At 37.7% G+C, this 21,677-nt stretch overlaps 1 protein-coding gene across 1 annotated transcript in view; it reads right to left on the reverse strand.

Annotated features, from left to right (window-relative positions):
- LOC127969393 (zinc finger protein 239-like) overlaps nucleotides 1-17,639 on the reverse strand; it is a 29,923-nt gene extending 12,284 nt beyond the window's left edge. The window contains exons 1-2 of the mRNA XM_052571312.1: nucleotides 17,600-17,639; nucleotides 16,640-16,966 (exon numbers count right to left, since the gene is read on the reverse strand). Coding sequence (XP_052427272.1) covers nucleotides 16,640-16,898 — 259 coding nt within the window. The 5' untranslated portion in view covers nucleotides 16,899-16,966; nucleotides 17,600-17,639. The remainder of the gene's footprint in view (nucleotides 1-16,639; nucleotides 16,967-17,599) is intronic.
- Between the last annotated feature and the right edge of the window lie 4,038 nt (nucleotides 17,640-21,677).

Below are 21,677 nucleotides of genomic sequence, written 5' to 3' on the forward strand. Positions count from 1 at the left end.
AAGTTTTAGTCATCTGATTTGTTTTAATTTTAGTCTTATTTTAGTCGACTAAAATTGCTAGGTATTTTATTCGACTAAAATTGCTTGGTATTTTAGTAGACTAAAATAAGACTAAAATCAATAACAGATTTACTAGACAACTTTTTACAGCTGGTATAGGAAACAAACTTAACCAAAATATATAAAACACAAATTCAACTTTATTTCAACACAACTGTGTCTTTATTTCGATTCAAAAGCTTTTATGCAGCAACAAACACTGTCATGATAATGTAAACAATAACTAGCTGCCAATTGACCATCAATAAAAGAAAAATAAAGTTAGGTCCAGGACCTTAAAGCTTACAGCTGAGCTGAACAATAAGTGCATACATTTAAAGTAAATATTTAATAAGTTGGGTGGATAAAAAAAGTAACAAGATTTTATAAGGTATTCATTTGTCTAGCAATATTGTATGTTTTAAATACTACAATATTACTAGATTAGTATGTATAATGATAGGATGTGAACATTCATGTTTCACATGACTAATATAGAAATATTTGTGATATTGTCAACAAGTAGAACATTATAAAATATACTAAACATTAGTATTAATCAAATGTATGTATCATAATATTATGTATTAGTATTGTGCTCTCATCTAACTTGAAGGGGCTATTTTACAGTACTTTTCAGTTCGTAATATTTAATGCTACAACATCTACGCACTGCAGTCTTCCAATTTTGCCTAGCTCAATAAACAAAAGAACATCGTTGTGAAATTACATTTGAGAAAATGTCCAGGTGGCTCGTCTGTAAATGTCTTTTCAAATTGGTTGTGTTGCCACGAATGAGCGCTCCGCGTGCTTTACACTTTGTTTTGTTTTGTTCGTCGTCAAACGTGAAGTTAGCTGTGGACATTTTGTCGCTCTTTTAGACATCACCTCTTCGAATGCCGACTTCCCGGGAGCTCATTTAAAAACCTTCGCTTCACGTCTCAATAAGTCAGGCTCGGATTGGTTCTCTTCTCTCATGCAGTCTCGCCTGTTCCGTTTTGCCGGTGTTCTATTTTGCCGGTTCTTTGTTCATTCCTCGCATCTCTCCCGTCTGCTGATTTGATTTTCGTCACAGTCTATTTTCGTCTCGTCCTTTATTCGTTGACGACAATGTCAATCAATTTAGTCATAGTTTTAGTCTCCATCAGTGCCTTGTTTTTTAGTTTTCGTTTAGTTTTCGTCCCCAAAAATATATTCGTGCCGAAAATAATGATGAAAATATTTAGTCAACGAAATTAACACTGATTTGAACATTATATTTTGAGCTTGATTAGTTTGATTAATTTTAATTGTAAATACTGGGTACCTCTAGTGCTAGTTTAGAACATGGAATCACAATTAGGAAAAAGACTGGAATTGACAGTTGTCCAGAAGACAATCTTCAACACCCGCCATAAGGAGGGTAAGCCAAAGAAGGTCATTGCTGAAAGAGCTGGCTGTTCACAGAGTGCTGTATTAAAATATATTCATAGAAAGTTGACTGGAAGGGGAACGTGTGGTAGTAAAAGGTGCACAAGAGCAGGGATGACCACAGCCTTGGGAAGATTGTCAGGAAAAGCCAAATCAAGAACTTGGGAGAGCATCGCAAGGAGTGGACTGAAGCCGGAGTCAGTGCATCAAAAGTCACCACTCAAGACATCTTCAGGAAAAGGGCTACATCTGTCACACACTCCTAGAACCTAGCCACTCTAGAACCAGAAAAAAAATGTCAGAAGCATTTCACCTGGGGTAAGGAGAAAAAGATCTGGACTGTTGCTCAGTGGTCCAGATTCATCTCTTCAGATGAAAGTAAATTTAGCATTTCATTTGAAAAAAAAAAAAGGTCTGGAGGAAGACTGGAGAGGCACAGAATCCAAAGTCCAATGTTAAGTTTCTGAAGTCAGATGATATGGGTGCGGTGATATCCACTGTTGTTGGTCCATTGTGTTTTATCAAGTCAATGCAGCCATGTAACAGGAGATTTTGGAGCACTTTATGCTTCCATCTGCTGACAAGCTTTAAAGAGATGCTGATTTCATTTTGCAGCAGAACTTTAGCACCTGCCAAAAGAGCCATTTCAAAGTGGTTTGCTGACCATGTTGGTACTGTGCTTGATTGGCCACCAAACTCAGCTGACCTGAACCTCACAGAGAATCTATGGAGTATTGTGAAGAGGAAGGCAAGTAACATCTGACACACAATACAGAGGAGCTGAAGGCTACTATCAAAGTAACCAGGGATTTAATAACGCATCAGCAGTGACACAGGCTGATCACCTCTATGCTACACCAAAGCAGTAATTTGTGCAAAAGGAGCCCCAACCAAGTATTGAATGGTTTATGAGAGGTTTATTGGTGCCCCCCTCCCCAACCTCCAAGAATTCCACACATCCAGAGTGAGGAAAAGGGCTAAGAGAATCACTCTGGACCCCTCACACCCAGCACACTTCCTCTTTGAATTGTTGCCTTCTGGCTGGGATTACAGATCACTGTGCACCAAAACAAACTGCTTTTTCTCTCCAGAACATATTCCAGCTGAACAACACATAAGATCTCCTGTACATCTGTAAGTAAGGATCCTCTCCAGTGTGAATTCTTGTGTGGACTTTAAGGTTTCCTTGTTGAGCATAACTCTTTCCACACTGAGGGCATGTGTAAATGTTCTCTCTAGTGTGAAGTCTCATATTAACAGTAACGTGTGCTTTTTGAGCAAAACTGTGTGCACATTGAGGGCATGTGAAAGACTTCTCTCCAGTGTGAGCTCTCATGTGCTTGTTGTGGTCTCCTTTTTGATTGAAACTTGAAATCCATACTGTTCGCAGGTGAAAGTCTTATTTCCAGTGTGAATTCCTTGTTGAATGAAACTCTTTCCAAACTGCATGCAATTAAAGTAACTTGCTCTTTTTCGTTGAAGTATTTTCAAAAAATAAAAAAATAAAATATTTTTCTCCAGTTATGAAATCATGATGTTTGTCATATTGATCTTCCTCTTCATTTTCTTTAAGTACTACTTTCTCCTCTTTCAGTATCATTAGGTCTAAGATGAAAAACAAAGAAAAGTCAACAGCAGTTTAATAGCACAGGACAACAGATATAAAATATTATCAAATGAGGGGGGGGGGGGGGGTGTTCAGAGTTTGTGGCACAATGTAAGTTATATAGTACAGTATGTAGTGTATACGCTCACTAAACAAAGAGTGACAGCTTTTTAGTGGTTATGAGCACTCTTTGCAAGGTTTCTAGTCTAAAATCCATTTAAAAAGTAGAACTTTTACGTTTTTTGGCCACACACACATTGCAAAGTTATGGGAATTATATATTTATGTGGGATTTGCTCTTGAAGTATCAGTTATTGACCGTGATAACCATAGCAATAGACAGGACAAAATATGTGAAAATGTGCATTCAAGAGAGCACCCTCAGTGATGAATACAAAAACAACAAAATACAAAAGGCACTTAATATTATATATATATATATATATATATATATATATATTTTTTTTTTTTTTGCCATGAAGTGTAGCAATAGCATATTTAAAAACAATTTAGAAATAGTACATTTCAGAAATTCAGGTAGCTTATAGGTGCTGGAACCTTCTGTAAAGTGTTTTTTAAGTAATACACAATACTGTCAATTACATTCAGAACATTGGAAACACTGACTATTAGAAAACCTCTCTCTGTTGCTTCAGAGGCCATAACATACTAAGTCCAACTCTCAATAACCTTGGCCAAAACAATAAAGAGTTCAACATAAACTGTTGCACCAACAAAATAATACATAGTTCAGCATAAAGTGTAAAGTCCACGCTAGCTGCTATATGTTTTGCGTTGAGGTGATACTTGAGGCTGGATGTGCTGCTGCGGTGATATGCGAACGCTAGTTGGTGCTCCAGTATAATCGGTCCGCCGAAACTCATCCAGTGAGAAACGTTCCGTGGTGCAAAAATAAGTTATTAAAAATGCGGGATTTTTTTTCTGTAATTAATTAATCTTAGTTAACGCGTTATTTTTTGTGTAATTAATTAATCTCAATTAACGCGTTAAAGTCCCGGCCCTTTTTTTTATTTTTTATTATTATTAATGCATATTTACAAGTTAAGCACTTAACTACAATAAGTAGACCAGATGAAACCTATAAATTATCTAAGCTAACATAGTGTGTTGAAAATGTAAAAGATTGGATGACCAATAATTTTCTCCAATTAAATTCGGATAAGACAGAGATATTAATTATTGGACCAAAGAAACATTGCCGTGCATAGTCTTTTGAATCATTTATAAATATTTCTGCTTTGTTTAGTGATTACAATCCACATCAGATCAAATTTTCAAACACTTGCTGCTGATTAAGAGTGAGTTTTGAGCTCAAGTTATTTAATAAAGTCTTTAATGCTGGTGTTAAAGCTGTTATCTTTCTGAAATGATCCATGGCTGATGCTCTCCAGACGCAGAGAAACTCCGCCATTGTTCAGAAACATTATTCAGAAGGTTTTCGTCTGGCCAAAAAACCCTTACTGTTGGCCCCGAGAGAGCCCCGACAAGGCACGATCAAGCCCCAGAAGTGACAGTGGAAACATGACTGGACCTGGTACGCCCGCTTTAAGCTCGACAGTGGAAACATGGCTTTTGGCTCACCCAGTTCTACTCAGCCATCATTGAGTCTGTCCTGTGTTCATCTTTAAAAGTCTGGTTTGGCTGGTTCGGACAGTCAGGACAGCTGAGAGGTTTATTGGTGCCCCCCTCCCCAACCTCCAAGAATTCCACACATCCAGAGTGAGGAAAAGGGCTAAGAGAATCACTCTGGACCCCTCACACCCAGCACACTTCCTCTTTGAATTGTTGCCTTCTGGCTGGGATTACAGATCACTGTGCACCAAAACAAACTGCTTTTTCTCTCCAGAACATATTCCAGCTGAACAACACATAAGATCTCCTGTACATCTGTACGTAACCTTTCATTTCCATTCATAATTATTTTTTCACAAATTAAATTCTAGAATTCAGGTATTATCCCGTTTTATTCTTATTCCGAGGTCACTGTAGCCACCAGTCTGTGGATCTAGTCTGTACCCAGATCAGATTGTCCCTGCGGTCACCTGGATCCAGTCCAGATGGTGCATCAACACCTACATACAGTCGTGGCCAAAAATATCAGCCCCCTTAGTAAATATGATCAAAGGCTGTGAAAATTAATCTGCATTGTTAATCCTTTTTATTTTTTTAAAATTCACAAAAATTTATCCTTTCATTGGATAATAAGAATGTTAAATTTGGGGGGGGGGGGGGTACCATTATGAAATAAAGGTTTTTCTCAAATACTCACTGGACACAATTATTGGCACCCCTAGAAATTCTTATGAGTAAAATATCTCTGAAGTATATTCCCATTCATATTCACAATTTTGAGCACTCCAGCATGATTATAAACGTGAAATTATCCAGCCATTGCTTCCTGTTTCACAGAAATATAAAGAGGAGGGAAAACAAAGCCCAAATGCCCTTAATCATCCATCACAATCAGAAAAACCAAAGAATATATTTCTGATGTGCAGCAAAAGATGATTGAGCTTCACAAATTGGTGAAGTGGCTTTAAGAAAAGAGCTAGAGCAGTGACAATTCCCATTTCCACCATCAGGACAATAATTAAGAATTTCCAACCAACAGAAAATGTTACTGTGGCAGGGGGGCCGTGGTTTAGTGAAGTCTGCAGCGGAAGAGAGAATCTGGAGATGAGCGGTAAGTGAGTGGTTTGGGCAAAAACTATCAACACCTGTCTCTTGTTTCAGTAATCAGCGCGTAAAGAGTATAAAACGCCAGGAGAGACAGAAGCAGTCGAGAGAGAGAGATGGACTGCTGACGCGAACCGTAAACGCAACTGGAACAAGCAACCCGGAAGTGTTGTGCGATCGTGTCTGTGTTGATGTCAGAGTAAAAGTCACCAGTGGTGTTTATAAAGTTTAAGTTTGAATTTGAGTTAATAAATTCGTCAGCAGTCCAGCCGACCCCTTTGTCCTCTTCCTTTCCTCTCACGAACTTACTACAGTTACAAAACTGCCTGGAAGAGGTCGTGTGTCTATATCGTCCTAACATGCGCGCAGTGAGAAGGAGAGTTTGAGTGGCTAAAGACTCTCCAAGGATCACAGCTGGAGAATTGCAGAAAATAGTTGCGTCTCGGGGTCAGTAAACCTTAAAAAAAAATTGTCAAACAGAACCTGCATCAACAGGGAGTGTTACAATAAAAATTCTCCTAGCTCATCCAAAAACAAACTAAAGCATATTCAGTTATCAGCCATGACTGGATCTTCAGATGGGAGTGGCTTCTATGGTGAGATGAAACTAAAAATGAACTTTTTAGCAGCAAACACTGAAGATGGGTTTCGTGAACACAGAGAAAATAAGTACCACGTGTACAATGAAATATACAGCTAAATTTTTTATTGTTGGGGCCTATATTTCTGCTGGAGGTCCTGGACATCTTGTTTAGACACATGGCATCTCTGATTCTATCAAATACCAACAGATAAAAAAAATCAGTAAGTGACTGACTCTGTTAGAAATCTCATAATGGGCCATGTTTGGATCTTCCAACCATACAATAATCCAAACACAAACCTCACAAAACAACACAGAAATGGGTCAAAATTTAGATGTTTCCTAGTTTATCATTTGCAAATGAAAATGTCTGTGCACAGCAGGCTGCTTCTTCTGCTGAATGGTGGCATGACATATCAGATGCAGACGAGGACCCAGCTGTCATCAATTTCATTCCAAAGCATGCACCAGGGCCTCGGCGGATCACAACAGCCACATTGTCACCACTTGAGCTTTTTCAGCTCTTTTTCACATCCTCTGTTATAGGGTCAATCCTAAAAAATACAAATTAATTTACTGCAAAGAGGCCCAAGGCTGGTAAGAAATTTCTTTGTAGAGTGCTTTCTGAGAAAGACTTTTATACTTATATTGGCAGTGTCATCTATATGGGATTGGTGAATGCAAAGACTATTGCTAACTACTGGGCAAATAAAAAATTCCATTCCCACAGTTTGCAATGTCCAGATCACATTTCCAGTCTATTTCTTGGAATCTTCATCTTTCCAATCTAAAAGATGTAGAAGAAAATGGTAGAAAAAAGGGAACCCTGGACTATGATAGACTGCATAAAATAAACCCCTTCTATACTGACATTGTTTCCGCTTGCCAGGTATATTTTCATCCACGAAAGCAGCTATCAGTGGACGAGCGTATGGTTTCTCCTAAAGCCAGGATTTGACTGAAACAATATATGAAGGACAAGCCCACCAAATGGGGCTACAAATTGTTTGTCCTTGGGGATTCTTTTTGAGGATACATTTGGAAATGTTATGTTTACGAAGGAAAATCCTCTTCAGAAAAAGGCTTGAGCTATGAATCTGTGATGCAACTTCTGGATTTGAATTTTCTGGGACAGGGCTATCACATTTTTATGGATATTTTTTAAACCAGCCCGACCCTCTTTTCTGATTTGCTCCTGAAGCACACCCAGGCATGTGGCACCATATGCCCAAACAGGCAGGGCTTTCCAAAAACTAAAGTCAAGGACCTCAGCAGAAAGGCCAAAAGAGGGGAAATTCGTTGGATCAGAAATGGGAAGCTACTTTTTGTAAGATGGAAGGACACCAGGGAGCTCACCATGTGTTCCACTGTTCACAAATCGAACAATGGTGACACTGTAAAAGCGTCGGGTAAAGACTGCAGAGGGTGGTTGGACTAGCAGTTATGGAGTACATCAGGTACATGGTTTGTGTCGACTTCTCGGACACACTCATTGGATATTACAATGTGCTCCACAAAACAAAGAAATGGTATAAAATGTTCTTTCATTTCATTGACATTGCTGTTGTGAATAGCTATATTATTCACAGCGAACTGTCAAAACTCCAGAACAAGACCCATCTGACCCAAAAGATCTGGCAATGATACCACAGCTGCCAGGAGAATCTGTGTTTTGTGCAAAGCAAAAGATAAGAAAGTGAAGACTCCTGTATACTGTGTGAAGTGCAATGTTCCGCTGTGCTTTGTCTCATCCCGGAAATGCTTCCAGTGCTGGAACACTGAGGGACACTCAAGCTAACTGATGTGTCTAAACTCCAGAAGTCTGAACTACTTTTTATTTTTTTGATGTTGTTTATTTTTATTTAAACAAAAAGGTATTTGAACAAGTTTTTTTGGTTTGAAGAAATGTTTGCAGTGTTTGTTTTTAGTTTTTTTATTAGTATCATTATTTTTTACAAATTTGCAAAAATAATTTTAACAAAGTTCTTGTTTTTCTAATTTGAATTTTTACAATTTTACCCTATTTATCTTTGAATATTGTTCTTCATAAACATTTGCTCATTTTTTATATATTTACTGTGTGAAAAATGTTTGATCACTGAAAAATAAAAGGCAAAAAGTACTACCGTGTGTCACTGCTCTTTTTGATATACAATTATGATTTCTTCTGAGAAGAAATATGAATAAATGCCCTGTAAAATCTCCAAATGACTACAGCCCGATTGACTCCCTCTATGAAAAGAATAGTTAGATGTGCCAGAACTTTCTTCAGTTAAACAAGGAAAAAACTGAAGTCTTTGCATTTGGAAACAAAGATGAAGTGTTCAAGGTGAATGCATACCTTGACTCTAGGGGTCAAACAACTAAAAATCAAGTCAGGAATCTTGGTGTGATTCTGGAGACAGACCTTAGTTTCAGTAGTCATGTCAAAGCAGTAACTAAATCCGCATACTATCATTTAAAAAACATTGCAAGAATTAGATGTTTTGTTTCCAGTCAAGACTTGGAGAAACTTGTTCATGCCTTTATCACCAGCAGGGTGGACTATTGTAATGGGCTCCTCACCGGCCTTCCCAAAAAGACCATTAGACAGACATTAGATACGCTGCTGCCAGGATTCTGACTAGAACCAGAAAATCTGAGCATATCACACCAGTCCTCAAGTCCTTACACTGGCTTCCAGTTACATTTAGGATTGATTTTAAAGTACTTTTACTCGTTTATAAATCACTCAATGATCTAGGACCGAAATATATTGCAGATATGTTCACTGAATATAAACCTAACAGAGCACTCAGATCACTAGGATCAAGTCAGTTAGAAATACCAAGGGTTCACACAAAACAAGGGGAGTCCACCTTTAGTTACTATGCTGCCCGCAGTTGGAATCAGCTTCCAGAAGAGATCAGATGTGCTAAAACACTAGTCACATTTAAATCTAGACTCAAAACTCTTCTGTTTAGCTGTGCATTTATTGAATGAGCACTGTGCAATGTCCGAACTGATTGCACTATATTTTCAATGTTTATGTAAAATCATTTTTTATTTCTAACTGCTAAGTAAGTATTTAAAGTTTTAAAATTGCTTGTTTTATTTTTGTTATTTTTCTTCATGATTATTTTACATGCTTTTATGTAAAGCACTTTGAATTACCATTGTGTACGAAAGGTGCTATATAAATAAACTTTTAAGTGTATCTCTGTGGCAGAATTACAGCACCACATGCTGGTCTGGCATGTATACTACATCGTTTTGTGGTTTCGTGTGGATGCGGATATTTCTTTTTCAAGAACTGGTTGCATCGATTTTCGAAACACCAGTAGTTCTTTCGGACAGTTCGATTCGATAAACCGGTTACAGAAAACGGTTCACCGGTTCTTTAGTGCTCGACGTAATGGCGTCATTGGCGATGACTGCAAGCCTTCGGTTTCATAACATTAGCACAGAATCAGTTCAGAATCAATCACCAAAAGAATCAGTTCTGTTCAGACGCTCTGTGTGTCGGTTTGCTTCACGCTGAATTACACATGCGCAGTATCATCAGTTCATCGGTTCTCAAATCGGACACGTCTGACAGAAACGGTTCTTGACTCGAGAATGAGTCATTATCTGGCTCGGCTCTGTGTTTATCTTCAGTTCTCTCTTCACAGCAGTTCACAGTCGGTGTACTGTTTGAGTAAATGAATTACTCCAGGATATTGGTTTGTTTGAACTCAGAGGGAATATCAGCCACATTAAAAAAGTTAACAGCTTAAGTCATTTGTGGAATAATGCGCATTAGAGACGCAAATCGTCTAAAACGATTCAGTTCGATTTGGTGAACTGTTTCAAAAAGATCCGGTTACATCGAATGATTAGTTCGCCAACCGGATATCACTAAACTACTTTGTTTTGAACTCTCACTCACAACAGACACGGAAGAGAAGACGAGGCTGAATAAAGTCGTAGTTTTTGCTATTTTTGGGCCAAAATGTATTTTTGATGCTTTAAAATATTCTAACTGACCCTCTGATGTCACATGGACTACTTTGATGATGTCAAAAATTAGAGTTGGGGTACTCGAACTTAGACTCGGACTCGAGTCCAATTTTGAATGAACTCGGACTTGTCACGCACTCGGGTGAATTTGTACTCGGACTTGACACGGACTTAAAACATTTTGGACTCGGAAAATATTCCAAGTACAGTCGAGTCCGCGTGTGTAACAATAAAACCAGCATAAAATTGAGATCATAAATTAATGAATGACTCCCCTTATGTCATTTTACTGCACCACACCGGCAGGCAGCAGTAGCATATCATCTCATGCTTACAGACGAAACACATCCCATCACTTGATATCAATGTGGATTAGTGATGGGAAGTTCGATTCTTTTCCGCGAACCGGTTCTTTCGGACGGTTTGATTCAATAAACCGGTTGAAAAAAAAACCGGTTCACTGGTTCTTTTACGCTCGACGTAATGACTGGCATTGGCGATGTCGATCAAACATTCAAATATATAAAGTTACTAATAATAATCAGTCAGTTAAAAACCTCATAATCATGAAAAGTTTACAATTAAGTTTTGCAACAACACACCCAAATACAGTAACTGCAATAATGTGCATACGAGGATTTAAGTCTTGAAGATGTAAAGTAAATTAGGTGTCATCAGCGCAGAAACCATGATCCACTTACTATACATAATCCATTGCGATGTATTTGTTATTTAATGAACTTACGTTTTGTCAGATTGCCCTTCATTCAAACCCTCGGTTTACCCGCACTCATAACATTAGCACAGAATCAGTTCAGAATCAATCACCAAAAGAATCAGTTCGGTTCAGACGCGCTGTGAGTCAGTCGGCTTCACGCTGAATCACGCATGCGCAGTATCATCAGCTCCTCGGTTCTCGAATCGGACGCCTCCGAAAAAACGGTTTTCGGTTCAGTTTACTGATGATCCGAAAACCGATGCAACCAATTCTTGACTCGAAAACGAGAATCGCTCTAACCAGCAGGTGCTGCAGTTCAGTATCATCAGCTGCTCTACTTGTGTTCATGTTATGTTTACTACAAACTCAGTTCATGAATCTGTCATCATTAACTATAAATACAGTACAGATATTTCATAAATCATGCCTTATTCCTATTAAACAGAGTCTTTAGAGTCTTAATTGTTGTCCAACTTCCCTGAAAACCCCTTTGGCCCATACATAATCTACAATATACAGATTAGAAACATGCATCTTAAAATTTAAAAAAAAAAAAAATTATATATATATATATAAAATTTAGTTATTTTAGCACACATTCCAATGTTTAACAAAATACTTGAAAAATTACACACGAGCAGTATCCATCAGTTCTCAAATCGGACGCGGTGCAACCGATGCAACCGAGTACCAAAGACAGCAGCAGCAACCAACAGATGCTGCACAGCTCAGCATTGCAGGATTTGCAAGACCAGAACTGACCAAACAAGCAATGCAACTTTATGATGCAAGTTCTCCCAAGACACCAAGAAATTCTTAATGCCATCATTAAGGATCTCCTCATTGGCTGCACCTTACCTCTGTCAAATGTGGGGGAGAGGCATTAAATAACTGAAATGTCAGCTTTAACTGGAGGACAATATAGTGTGATACAATAATAAAACAGGTTCATTTGTATTTTCATGCACTTGTAATACAATAAAACATTTGAAACCTTTTTTGATAGGAAACTAGTTCTGTTGACATAAAAGAAAAATGTTCAATCGAAATGACTAGATGTAACAGTGGTATTTGTTTTATTACATTTTTATATTGCCATTGGTTTAATGGGTTGAAAGGTTAAAATATTAATAGAATGTAAAAATTTACAATACCAATTTATAATCTTTTTTAATTTAATTACTTTCTGGATTCGGGCGGACTCGACTCGGACTCGGCCTTTAAAGGTGCCATCTGTAATGTTTGGCAAAAAAATCAAGTCATACTCCACATTCCATACCAGATGGGGGCAGTATGCCTCAATAAAGTGAATTGGTCTACTCTAGAGTAACAAACGAGAAACGGCATAGTCTCTATGCTCCGCCCCTACTTTCACAACAACACTACAGCCATAGCCGAAGCCTAACTGTGCGTTCACACCGCCGGCGTCTAGAGCGTCAAAAATCGCTCTTGCCGCTCTGCTCACGACGCTGCAGAAAGATTTGTGAGCGATCAGACGCTCTAACGTAGATCGAATGCTTATTTTGTATTTAAAGCGGCCGCAAAGCAAACAGCTTGTTGATCTCGTGCAGACTAACCACAAGGAGTTATAACCTCATTAAATATTGTTGTGGACGAAATATTATGATCCTTTACTTAAAATGAACAATCTCAGACACCTTGGTCCACGTATCACTTTTAATTTATTTTTTATGTCCCTGTACGCAAACAGGGACACATCATAGATTAATACAAACGCTAAACAGCAATAATCAACCTGTCCTTTATTCTGCTTGGAAACTAATGTGCCAACTCTCAAGCATTCACCGTGAGACACACGCAATTGACTCTTTTCACACGCTTTCACGCCACACATCAATTTTTTCACGCACAGAAAGAGCAAAGAGGACACGGAGACCAACAGACTAGACAGAGCAGGTCAGTTATGATACATAGGGCTGTGCAAAAAATCAAATGCGATTTTCATGCACCTCTCATCAGTAAAGACGCTCCTGTAATTAGAAGTATATCTCCAGCATGTGCATTCAGATCAGGGTTGCCAGGTTTTCACAACAAACCCTGCCCAGTTGCTTCTTAAAACTAGTCCAAAACTAGCCCAATCGCGTTTCCGGGAGGTTCCCCGATAAAAATTGCTTCCCGGGGTTAAAAAATAAATTTTTGGGAAGGGTTTCCCTGGTAAAATTTGCATTTTAGGGGCTAAATATCACGTTATTGGTATTGGGATTGCTTCAAACCGCGGACATGAAAAACAACCGCAGACTTGGCAACACTGGTTCAGGTGGAGCGGCAGTAACTGCACATAGCCTTAGTCTACCGACAACTAACACAAAATCGCTTTCAAAATCGACAAAGAATCGCCTGCGATTTTAACATCGATGTTGTGTAGATTGTCAGTGAATTACGGCTCTGTGTAGTAAATGCCAACCAGTGTTGCCAAGTCTGTGGTGGTTGTTTTTCATGTCCGCTGGTCACAGCGACCCCAATACAAATAACGTGATATTTAGCCCCTAAAATGCGAATTATACCAAGGCAACCCTGCTAAAAAACCTATATTTTAACCCCGGGAAGCATTGTTTTATCGGGGAACCTTCTGGAAGCGAGATTGGGCTAGTTTTGAGAAGCAACTGTGCAGGATTTGTTGTGAAAACCTGGCAATCCTGATCTGAACACACGTGCTGGAGATATACTCCTAATTATAGGAGCGTCTTTACTGATGAGATGTACATGAGTAAAGACATGCACAGCCCTATATAATAAAATGGGTAATGTTAAGTTATAGCTAGCTAATTATCAAAGGCAGCTACGGTTAGCCATCGCTAACATTAGCACGTTTATCGAACAGCCTTCGATACATTTCTATGTTATAACTTCCCGAAAACAAATACACAAACATATAAAACAAACTTCTAGCGAAATACTAACAGCATCTAACTTGCAAGTTCTGAGTCGAACCTCATTTCTTTCAGGTCCATCAGTTGTCTCCAGCGATTAAAAGCAGTGCCGATGTTTACTCTGGTATTCTTATCAGATGCCAAAGGCTTCAGCTATCCTTCCGCTCTCCTCTCTGAACTGAAAGTAGTGGGCTGTACTTTCCACACGATAGACATCAGGTTCAGGTACGCCCTGGGAGTTATTCGTGTATTGCAGGTTGGCTGGTGGTTATGTCGCCCGTATACCGCCTCCCACGGCCGAAACTGGTATTACAACACCTGCCGGGCCGGGGCTAGTAATGCTAATGCTAATTAAGGTTGATATCTCTGCAGCACTATAACTTGACATTTTTTTAATGACATCATCGCCCTTATTTCTTCTCATTCTTTTGATGCGTGTAGGTCATGTTATGGATATTTTTACCTCAAATTCTGCATATGGCACCTTTAAGAACTCGGACTTGAGTCCAACTCGGCCCCTTTTGGACTCGGACTCGGACTTGATGTTTGTGGACTTGGTCTTGACTCGTACTCGACAAAGGTGGACTCGGACCCAACTCTATCAAAAATATCTTAAACTGTGTTCCAAAGATAAACAGAGGTCTTTACGGGTTTGGAATGACACAAGGGTGAGTTATTAATTACATAATTATGATTATTGGGTGAACTGACCCTTTAAGTGAACCGCTTCCTTCGGCGCTGCTGCTCAAAGTAATCTAATCCTGCTGGATTCTGTTCTGGAAAATGTCTAATTTTTTTTTTTTTTACAGCTTTTTGGATTTATTTGGAGGTTATTGCTAATGTCTCATTCAGCACAAATCCAAATGTTCCATATTCACAATGTATTTGAATGTTAAACTATTATTTATAAATGTAAACTAGGCTTGTACTTTACACACATTCGCATATAGATGGAAAAGATGATCGTCTTCATATCAGCAAAAACATCCTTAGCATAACAGCAAAGTGAGGCGGTACACTAAGGTCTACTTTAACGGACCAGTGTAACCTTTTAAATGTTTAGTTGACTGTATTTTATTTTGATAATGAACAGACTATGATGTAAGTTTGAATCTCAAGAATATATTTGTGCTCCAGTCTCCGGAGCGATCCAAACAGCTGAGACAGAAAAAAAAAAAAAAAAAAACACTTTTCTGCAAAAGTCGTGGCCTAATGGTTAGAGAGTCAGACTCGCAATCGAAGGGTTGTGAGTTAGAGTCTCGGGCCGGCAGGAATTGTGGGTGGGGGGAGTGCATGTACAGTGCTCTCTCCACCTTCAATACCACGACTGAGGTGCCCTTGAGCAAGGCACTGAACCCCAAACTGCTCCCCGGGCGCCGCAGCATAAATGGCTGCCCACTGCTGAGTATGGGTCACCATACTTGGCTGAATGTCACATCAGTTTATTTCCGTGAACTTTCTTTCTGTTTTAACCCCTTAACTGTCACTCATATTTTTGAACAATGACTTTGTAGTGCACGATCAAAACTTAAATTTGTATCATTCATGAATGAAAACATTTTGTAACATGATATTGATGTACCATTTACATGATAATGCAATTTAAAATGAGTTTTAAAGGATGAATTTTGAAATGTTAAGTTTTCAGTTGATATATAATTTCTCATGATTTCTAAAATGTGATAGAGAAAAAGGCAACAAAGTCGTCTTGTTTTTTTAACAAAGGTCAAAATTCCTGTTATAATGTAGATTTTTGAGGGTGCACTCTTGTCATAAATTAATTATTACTTTTCCTACATAATTTTTAACAAAAAACATTGATAAAATATATATTTCGGAGTCTTAGACCTTTCCAACGATATATAGTTTGTCAAGATTAGATTAGATTTAATTGTAATATAGTGAAGTAAATGTAGGCTTTCCACAGAGCGGACGGGTGACAGTTAACAGGTTAAATCCAATCCAATCGTAAATAAGTCTGATATATTTTTGCATATTTAAAAAATACATATGTTGTGACAAAACAAATTGTTATTTTTATGTTAGTCCTATTACTTACATAGGCTATACATTTTCCTTAAAGCATGATGTGAATGAATGATGCGTTTATACCGTCACCATCACTCACAGCTGCTGTCACGTGTTGAGTGCCCATAGGCCGGACGCAACCCAACATTAAATCGGTTACCGACCGAAGAGAAGATGGGGAAGTCACAACAGATGTTTTCATTATTGAATCGTTTCAGTCACACACATTCAGCTGAAATCATCCATTTCGTGCCTGCTGGTCATCAAAGATCTTCAAAGACAGAGCAAATGTAGACAGCAGCAGTAACTCGACCAATATAAAAATCAATTACTCACATTGCTTATTGCAAAATAATGTTAGAATTAATAGAAATTAATGGTTTTAGTTTCTAAAGTAGATACTAAATTTAATGTTATACAAAGTAATTGTTTGCTAAGTTTTTATTTTGCTTATACTGATGTATTTCTTCTTTGATTTAAATGTGTGAACGTCATAATAACTGATGTCCAGTGTGGGAGTCGGATGGGTTGAAGGCAGCGTTAGTGTTTATCTGGTCATGTGATCCCAACATGTCTGTCCACGAGGCTCCATGTAAATCAAAACCGCTCTGATTACGACACTCATGTGACATTTCTGTAGAGCAGGACATTTCAATAAGAATCAAATGAGTTCAGCTTTGAAAACCAACCTGTTAGTGTCTCAGTATCTTCATGTTGGACTCTGAATGTTTCTTCATCACTCATGTCGTCGCTCTCCTCTTTAATGAACACCATCTCTGTTTGTGTCTCAATATCTTCATGTTGGACTCCGAAAGCTTCTTCATTACTGGTGTCTTCGCTCTCCTCTTTAATAAACACAATCTTTATTTGTTCCTCAGTATCTTCTTGTTTCACTCGGAATACTTCTACAATCCTTTCCTCTTCAGTCTCATCCTTAATAAACTCCATCTTTATAATGGTGCGTCACGTGGATCTCAGTTGCTTCAGCTGGAGTTTTTCTGTGTTTGGACACTGTCCTGTTTAAGATAAAGAAAAATAACTAATAATAAATACTAAGGTCTACATCTGTGCGTCTCAATCGGCTCTCTTGCTCAGTAATCAGTACACTAGTAAGTGGAGTCACTGTCACAGTGACGGTTCATAATAAAAAAAACCTCAAAACTAGCACTACAAATTAATTAAATAACACAATTTATACTGAAAATCTATGTATTTAATTCACATTTTGAATTGAAAAATTAGTTGGTTGCATTTAACTCTCATTAGACCCTCGTAAAAACATTTGTTGTTGTTCTCGTTGCATGTACACTGTTTTGGTCATCGTGATTCGAATCACTGAAACGATTTGAAAATCAATTCATTCAATACGATTTGTAAAATTATTATTTCAAAATCAAATTTCTCCGTCACTACTCGCCCGTGGCCGAAATCGTGTTTATGATGAACTGATTCACGATATAAGGAGCGAAATGACACGCACCTTTTGTTACTCATGTGTGGATGCGCTTTACTCAGAAAAAAATATATGTGCTTTATCGCTAGATAACATTACATTCAATCAAATGCAATTCATTTTACAGAGCTTGTAAAAACAACAAGACTGAACGCTCTGTATCGATTTAAACGCTGTCAATGCTAAAAACACACACCTTTCTTCAGACGAATCGCAGCACGGCGCAGCCTTGTGACGTCACATCGTCAGCCCAAATTAAAAGTCCGGAATTGTGTAAAGAAGTTTACTTACAGAATTTATTTAAAATATTAAAAATATAAAAAAATATTAAAAATAAACAGTAGCATGTTGAAATCTGTTAAAAGGCCATAAAAAAGAAAAGAAAGTCATATTTAGGTGCTGAAACAGTTCATTACATGTGGTTGCAAACTTTTTTTCTTGATAACAATTAGCAACAACTGTTTATTCATAATAATACGTTCAAAAGTACATATTCTATAGCTTCTATACTGTATACAGCAGCCAGTACAAGCTTCAAAGGTTTTTGCATTCCATTCAACTTTGTTGTTTATTTAAATAAAAAGTCCCAAAATGCACAGAACATAAAAAAAAAAATCTATCACACAATATAAATATGTTTTACACTGAATAAGAATATGTGAATAACTAGATTTTGACAAAACTGTCAGATATAACCTTATAATTCCAAGGGGACGGTATGCTAATGACAATGAGGAATTAATAATAGTCAGAAGAGGACCTATGACTTCTGGAAGCACCTCTTTTAGGAGCTTAGATGGTATAGGGGTCTAACATACATGTTGTTGATTTAGATGATTTAACAAGTTAATACAATTCTTCCTCTCCTATAGTAGAGAATGAGTGGAACTGTTTTCCTTAACCGTCCTTAAGTGTAAGAAGCAACTGTATTTAAAGTGCTAGAAAAGAAAGAGTCCATAGTTCCTGTTACATCATCAAGTTGTTCTGAGGTTTTGGATATGATAAAGAATTTGGATACATCAGGAAGATAACTTAATAAGCAGTCTTTTGTGTAAGAAGTGATGATTCTACCATACTTGTAACAAGATGTAGAATTTATAATTTTGTCTATATGAAGTTTGCACAAACCTAAATAATGATCTGAGATCTCATTACTTGGATGAATAATTTCAACACTATCAACATCAATTCCATGTGACAGTATTAAATCTAGAGTATGAATTCGACAATGAGTAGGTCCTGAAACATGTTGTCTTACACCAATAGAGTTCAGAATGTCTATAAATGCTGATCCCAATACATCTTTTCATTATCAACATGGATATTAAAATCACCAACTATTAAAACCTTATCTGCGTGAAAAAATAAAAATAAAATTTAGCTCTTGCCGCTCTGCTCATGACGCTGAAGAAAGATTTGAATGCTTATTTTGTATTTAAAGCGGCCAAAAAAGCAAACAAGCGTGTTCATCTCAAGTTAACCTCATGAAATATTGTGGTGGACAAAGTATTAAGATCCTTTACCTAATAATGTATAAAGCATTGTAAAAATAATCTGATGCAAGTTAAAGTCTTGCATTGAAAATGCTATTTAAGTGTCACGGCAAGGATCCAATGAGGCACGGAGATAGAACCAATTGAGAGTTAGTCGTTTATTAAGGGATAATCCAAAGGGGTAAACAGTCCAGGCAAAACCAACACATCAACCCACATAAACAAGACACGAACACAAGGCAATACAAAGCAAGAATTGACGGACATGAATAATACTCTGACATTAAACAAGGACTCCGTAACACAGACTCAGACAGACCGGGTATAAATACACAGAAGGATAATGAGGGAACAGAAGACAGGTGGGGAACAATGTATTACACAACAAGGAGGAAGGTGACCAAATAAGGGAACAGGAAGTGATCTGGTGACAGACACCGTGAGAAAGGAGGACATCTAGTGGAACCCCAGGGAACAACAACCCAGACACTGTGACATTAAGTAAATATAATCAAGTATAAACATTACTTAATATAAGTATGATCAGGGAAATTTGTTTAAAAGTAAACAGGGATATAAAATATTATTTATTATATAATTAGATTATTATTCCTATACTGCACATCAGCAACTCACCAGGAAAATGAAAAATCTCAGACACCTTGGTCCACGTATCACTTTTAATTAATTTTTTTATGTCCCGCTCCTCGCCGTCAGCTTACATTGAAAATGAATTACTTCTGGCCACTTTGACGCTCTCAACGCCGGTTATAAATTGAAGCAACACCTCCCCCTTTGCCTTTTAGACATGGCTCATGTTTATAACAGTAATCTTGGGGGGTGGACTCATTTAAAATAATGTAATCATCAGGTTTTAGCCAGGTTTGTGTCAAAAAGAGGTTAGGTTCTAGGTTATGATCAGTGATCATATTATTTACAAAAAGTGTTTTCGTAGAAAGGGACCTGGTATTCAATAAGTCAAGCTTTATCATTTGTTTATCTGTATTGCATCGTTTTTTTATTTGTTGAACCTCAATTAAATTGTTACTCTTAAATTGGTTTGGATGTTTTTAGTACTTTCTAGTTTGGGGAACAGTCTCTATAGTGTGATATCTAGGTGAAAGAATCGCAGCTCACATCGCATTTTATTAGTCCTATTACTTAATGACATAATGAAGGCTAAAATGCCTGTAGTCTAAAGTAAAAGGTTTACAAACATTATAAAAACTGTTATTAATTTCTCTCCAAAGCAAATCCTCTAAGTTTAGGTTATGAAAACGTCAATCCAAAACCAAATTAATCTAAGTTGAAGCTGATGCCTACCTCTCTCATTCGGCATGAATCCAAATGTTTCCATGTTCCCGATGTATCTGGATGCCAAAATGTTATTTGTTATGTAGTGTTTGTACTTTCAATTATTATTATTTAAAATAATCTTTTCGGTAAATGGTTAATAATCAGTTAAGGTTAGGAAAAATAACGAAATTAACATCACTAATCAATAACGTCACAGTGCAAAGAATATAGAATAATATTAAATGTAAAGTCTCAAGTCGGTCTCAAAATTTAATTCTAAGAATTATTTTGAGGTTAATAGCAAATGAAAACTGTTGAGCTTCCAGGAAATTTGAGAAGCTCCGCTAGGCTATTTTAGTTCCCCTCACTCCACAGCAAATCATTTCAATTAACAGTATTTAGAAAAGAACAAGAATGAAAAATATAAGAAGTTATAGCAATATTATCTGTGCATGAGTGTGGCCAATGCCCCCATCGAGTGGAGTTGGGAATTGTCAAAGGAGAGCTGTGGTCCTCAGTTGGGCAGGAAAGGCTGAGCATGCTGGCGATTGAGTGTCGAATCCACATGCATCAACGCCGAGAAAAAATAGGCCCTTTTTGCACTGCAGCATCTCAGGCCCAATTTGGTCTTAATCTGGCACTGAAGCGGTGCATTGCCATTGAGACTTGCCTATGATGAGTTCACAGCTGAGCGGACATTTCACTCGTTGGCTTCAGCGTCACATTTACATATGTTGTACTGCTGGATTCGTGATTGGTTGACAGCAAATTTCAAATTTTAAATGGAACGATAAAACAACGTTATTAACTGGTTAATGGCCATTTCAAATTTTCGATTTGGAACTATACAATTTGATTTTGTTTGTCAAAATATGATATAAATATATTTTTGTGTCTGCTCTAATGCATCAAACATCTGTAAATGCCACTTGATACACAACACCCTGAAAAATGTGAACAAAATTCTCAGTGCCACAGGTTATGATGTTGAATCCATTGTCCTAAAAATCTACAATGAATTCTCATGCCCAGCCAAAAAAGAAGAATCTCTGAAGCGGTTTTGCGAGTTTACTTCAGTACAGTACACAGAGATACTGAGGCATGTTCCAACCCATTAGTTATCTCTATTGCCTGCAATTCAGCGGATCTTGGAGTGTTGGCCTGCCCTCAAGTCTTATTTCTTGTCACTGGGAAAGAAGGACTGTTCTGACATTATCTGGAAGGTGGTATACAGAATGTCAGTGGGGTGGGGCATCTACATCAGGACAAAGAGAACTTTACATTTGATGAGAAACTGATTGCTCCCTCGTGACCTTTTGAAAACTGTATTTATGACAAAGAACTGCACAGATACAGATATTCGAACAATCTGTCGATAAACACATACCGTTCCACAGGTACCGGTACCATATTGACACCAGGTTTCGGTACCCAACCCTACAGTTAATAAAACTGAGTTTGATACTTGCATGTCTCGCCTGTTTG

Source organism: Carassius gibelio, chromosome A4, assembly GCF_023724105.1.
Source record: "Carassius gibelio isolate Cgi1373 ecotype wild population from Czech Republic chromosome A4, carGib1.2-hapl.c, whole genome shotgun sequence".
Lineage (NCBI taxonomy): Eukaryota > Metazoa > Chordata > Actinopteri > Cypriniformes > Cyprinidae > Carassius > Carassius gibelio.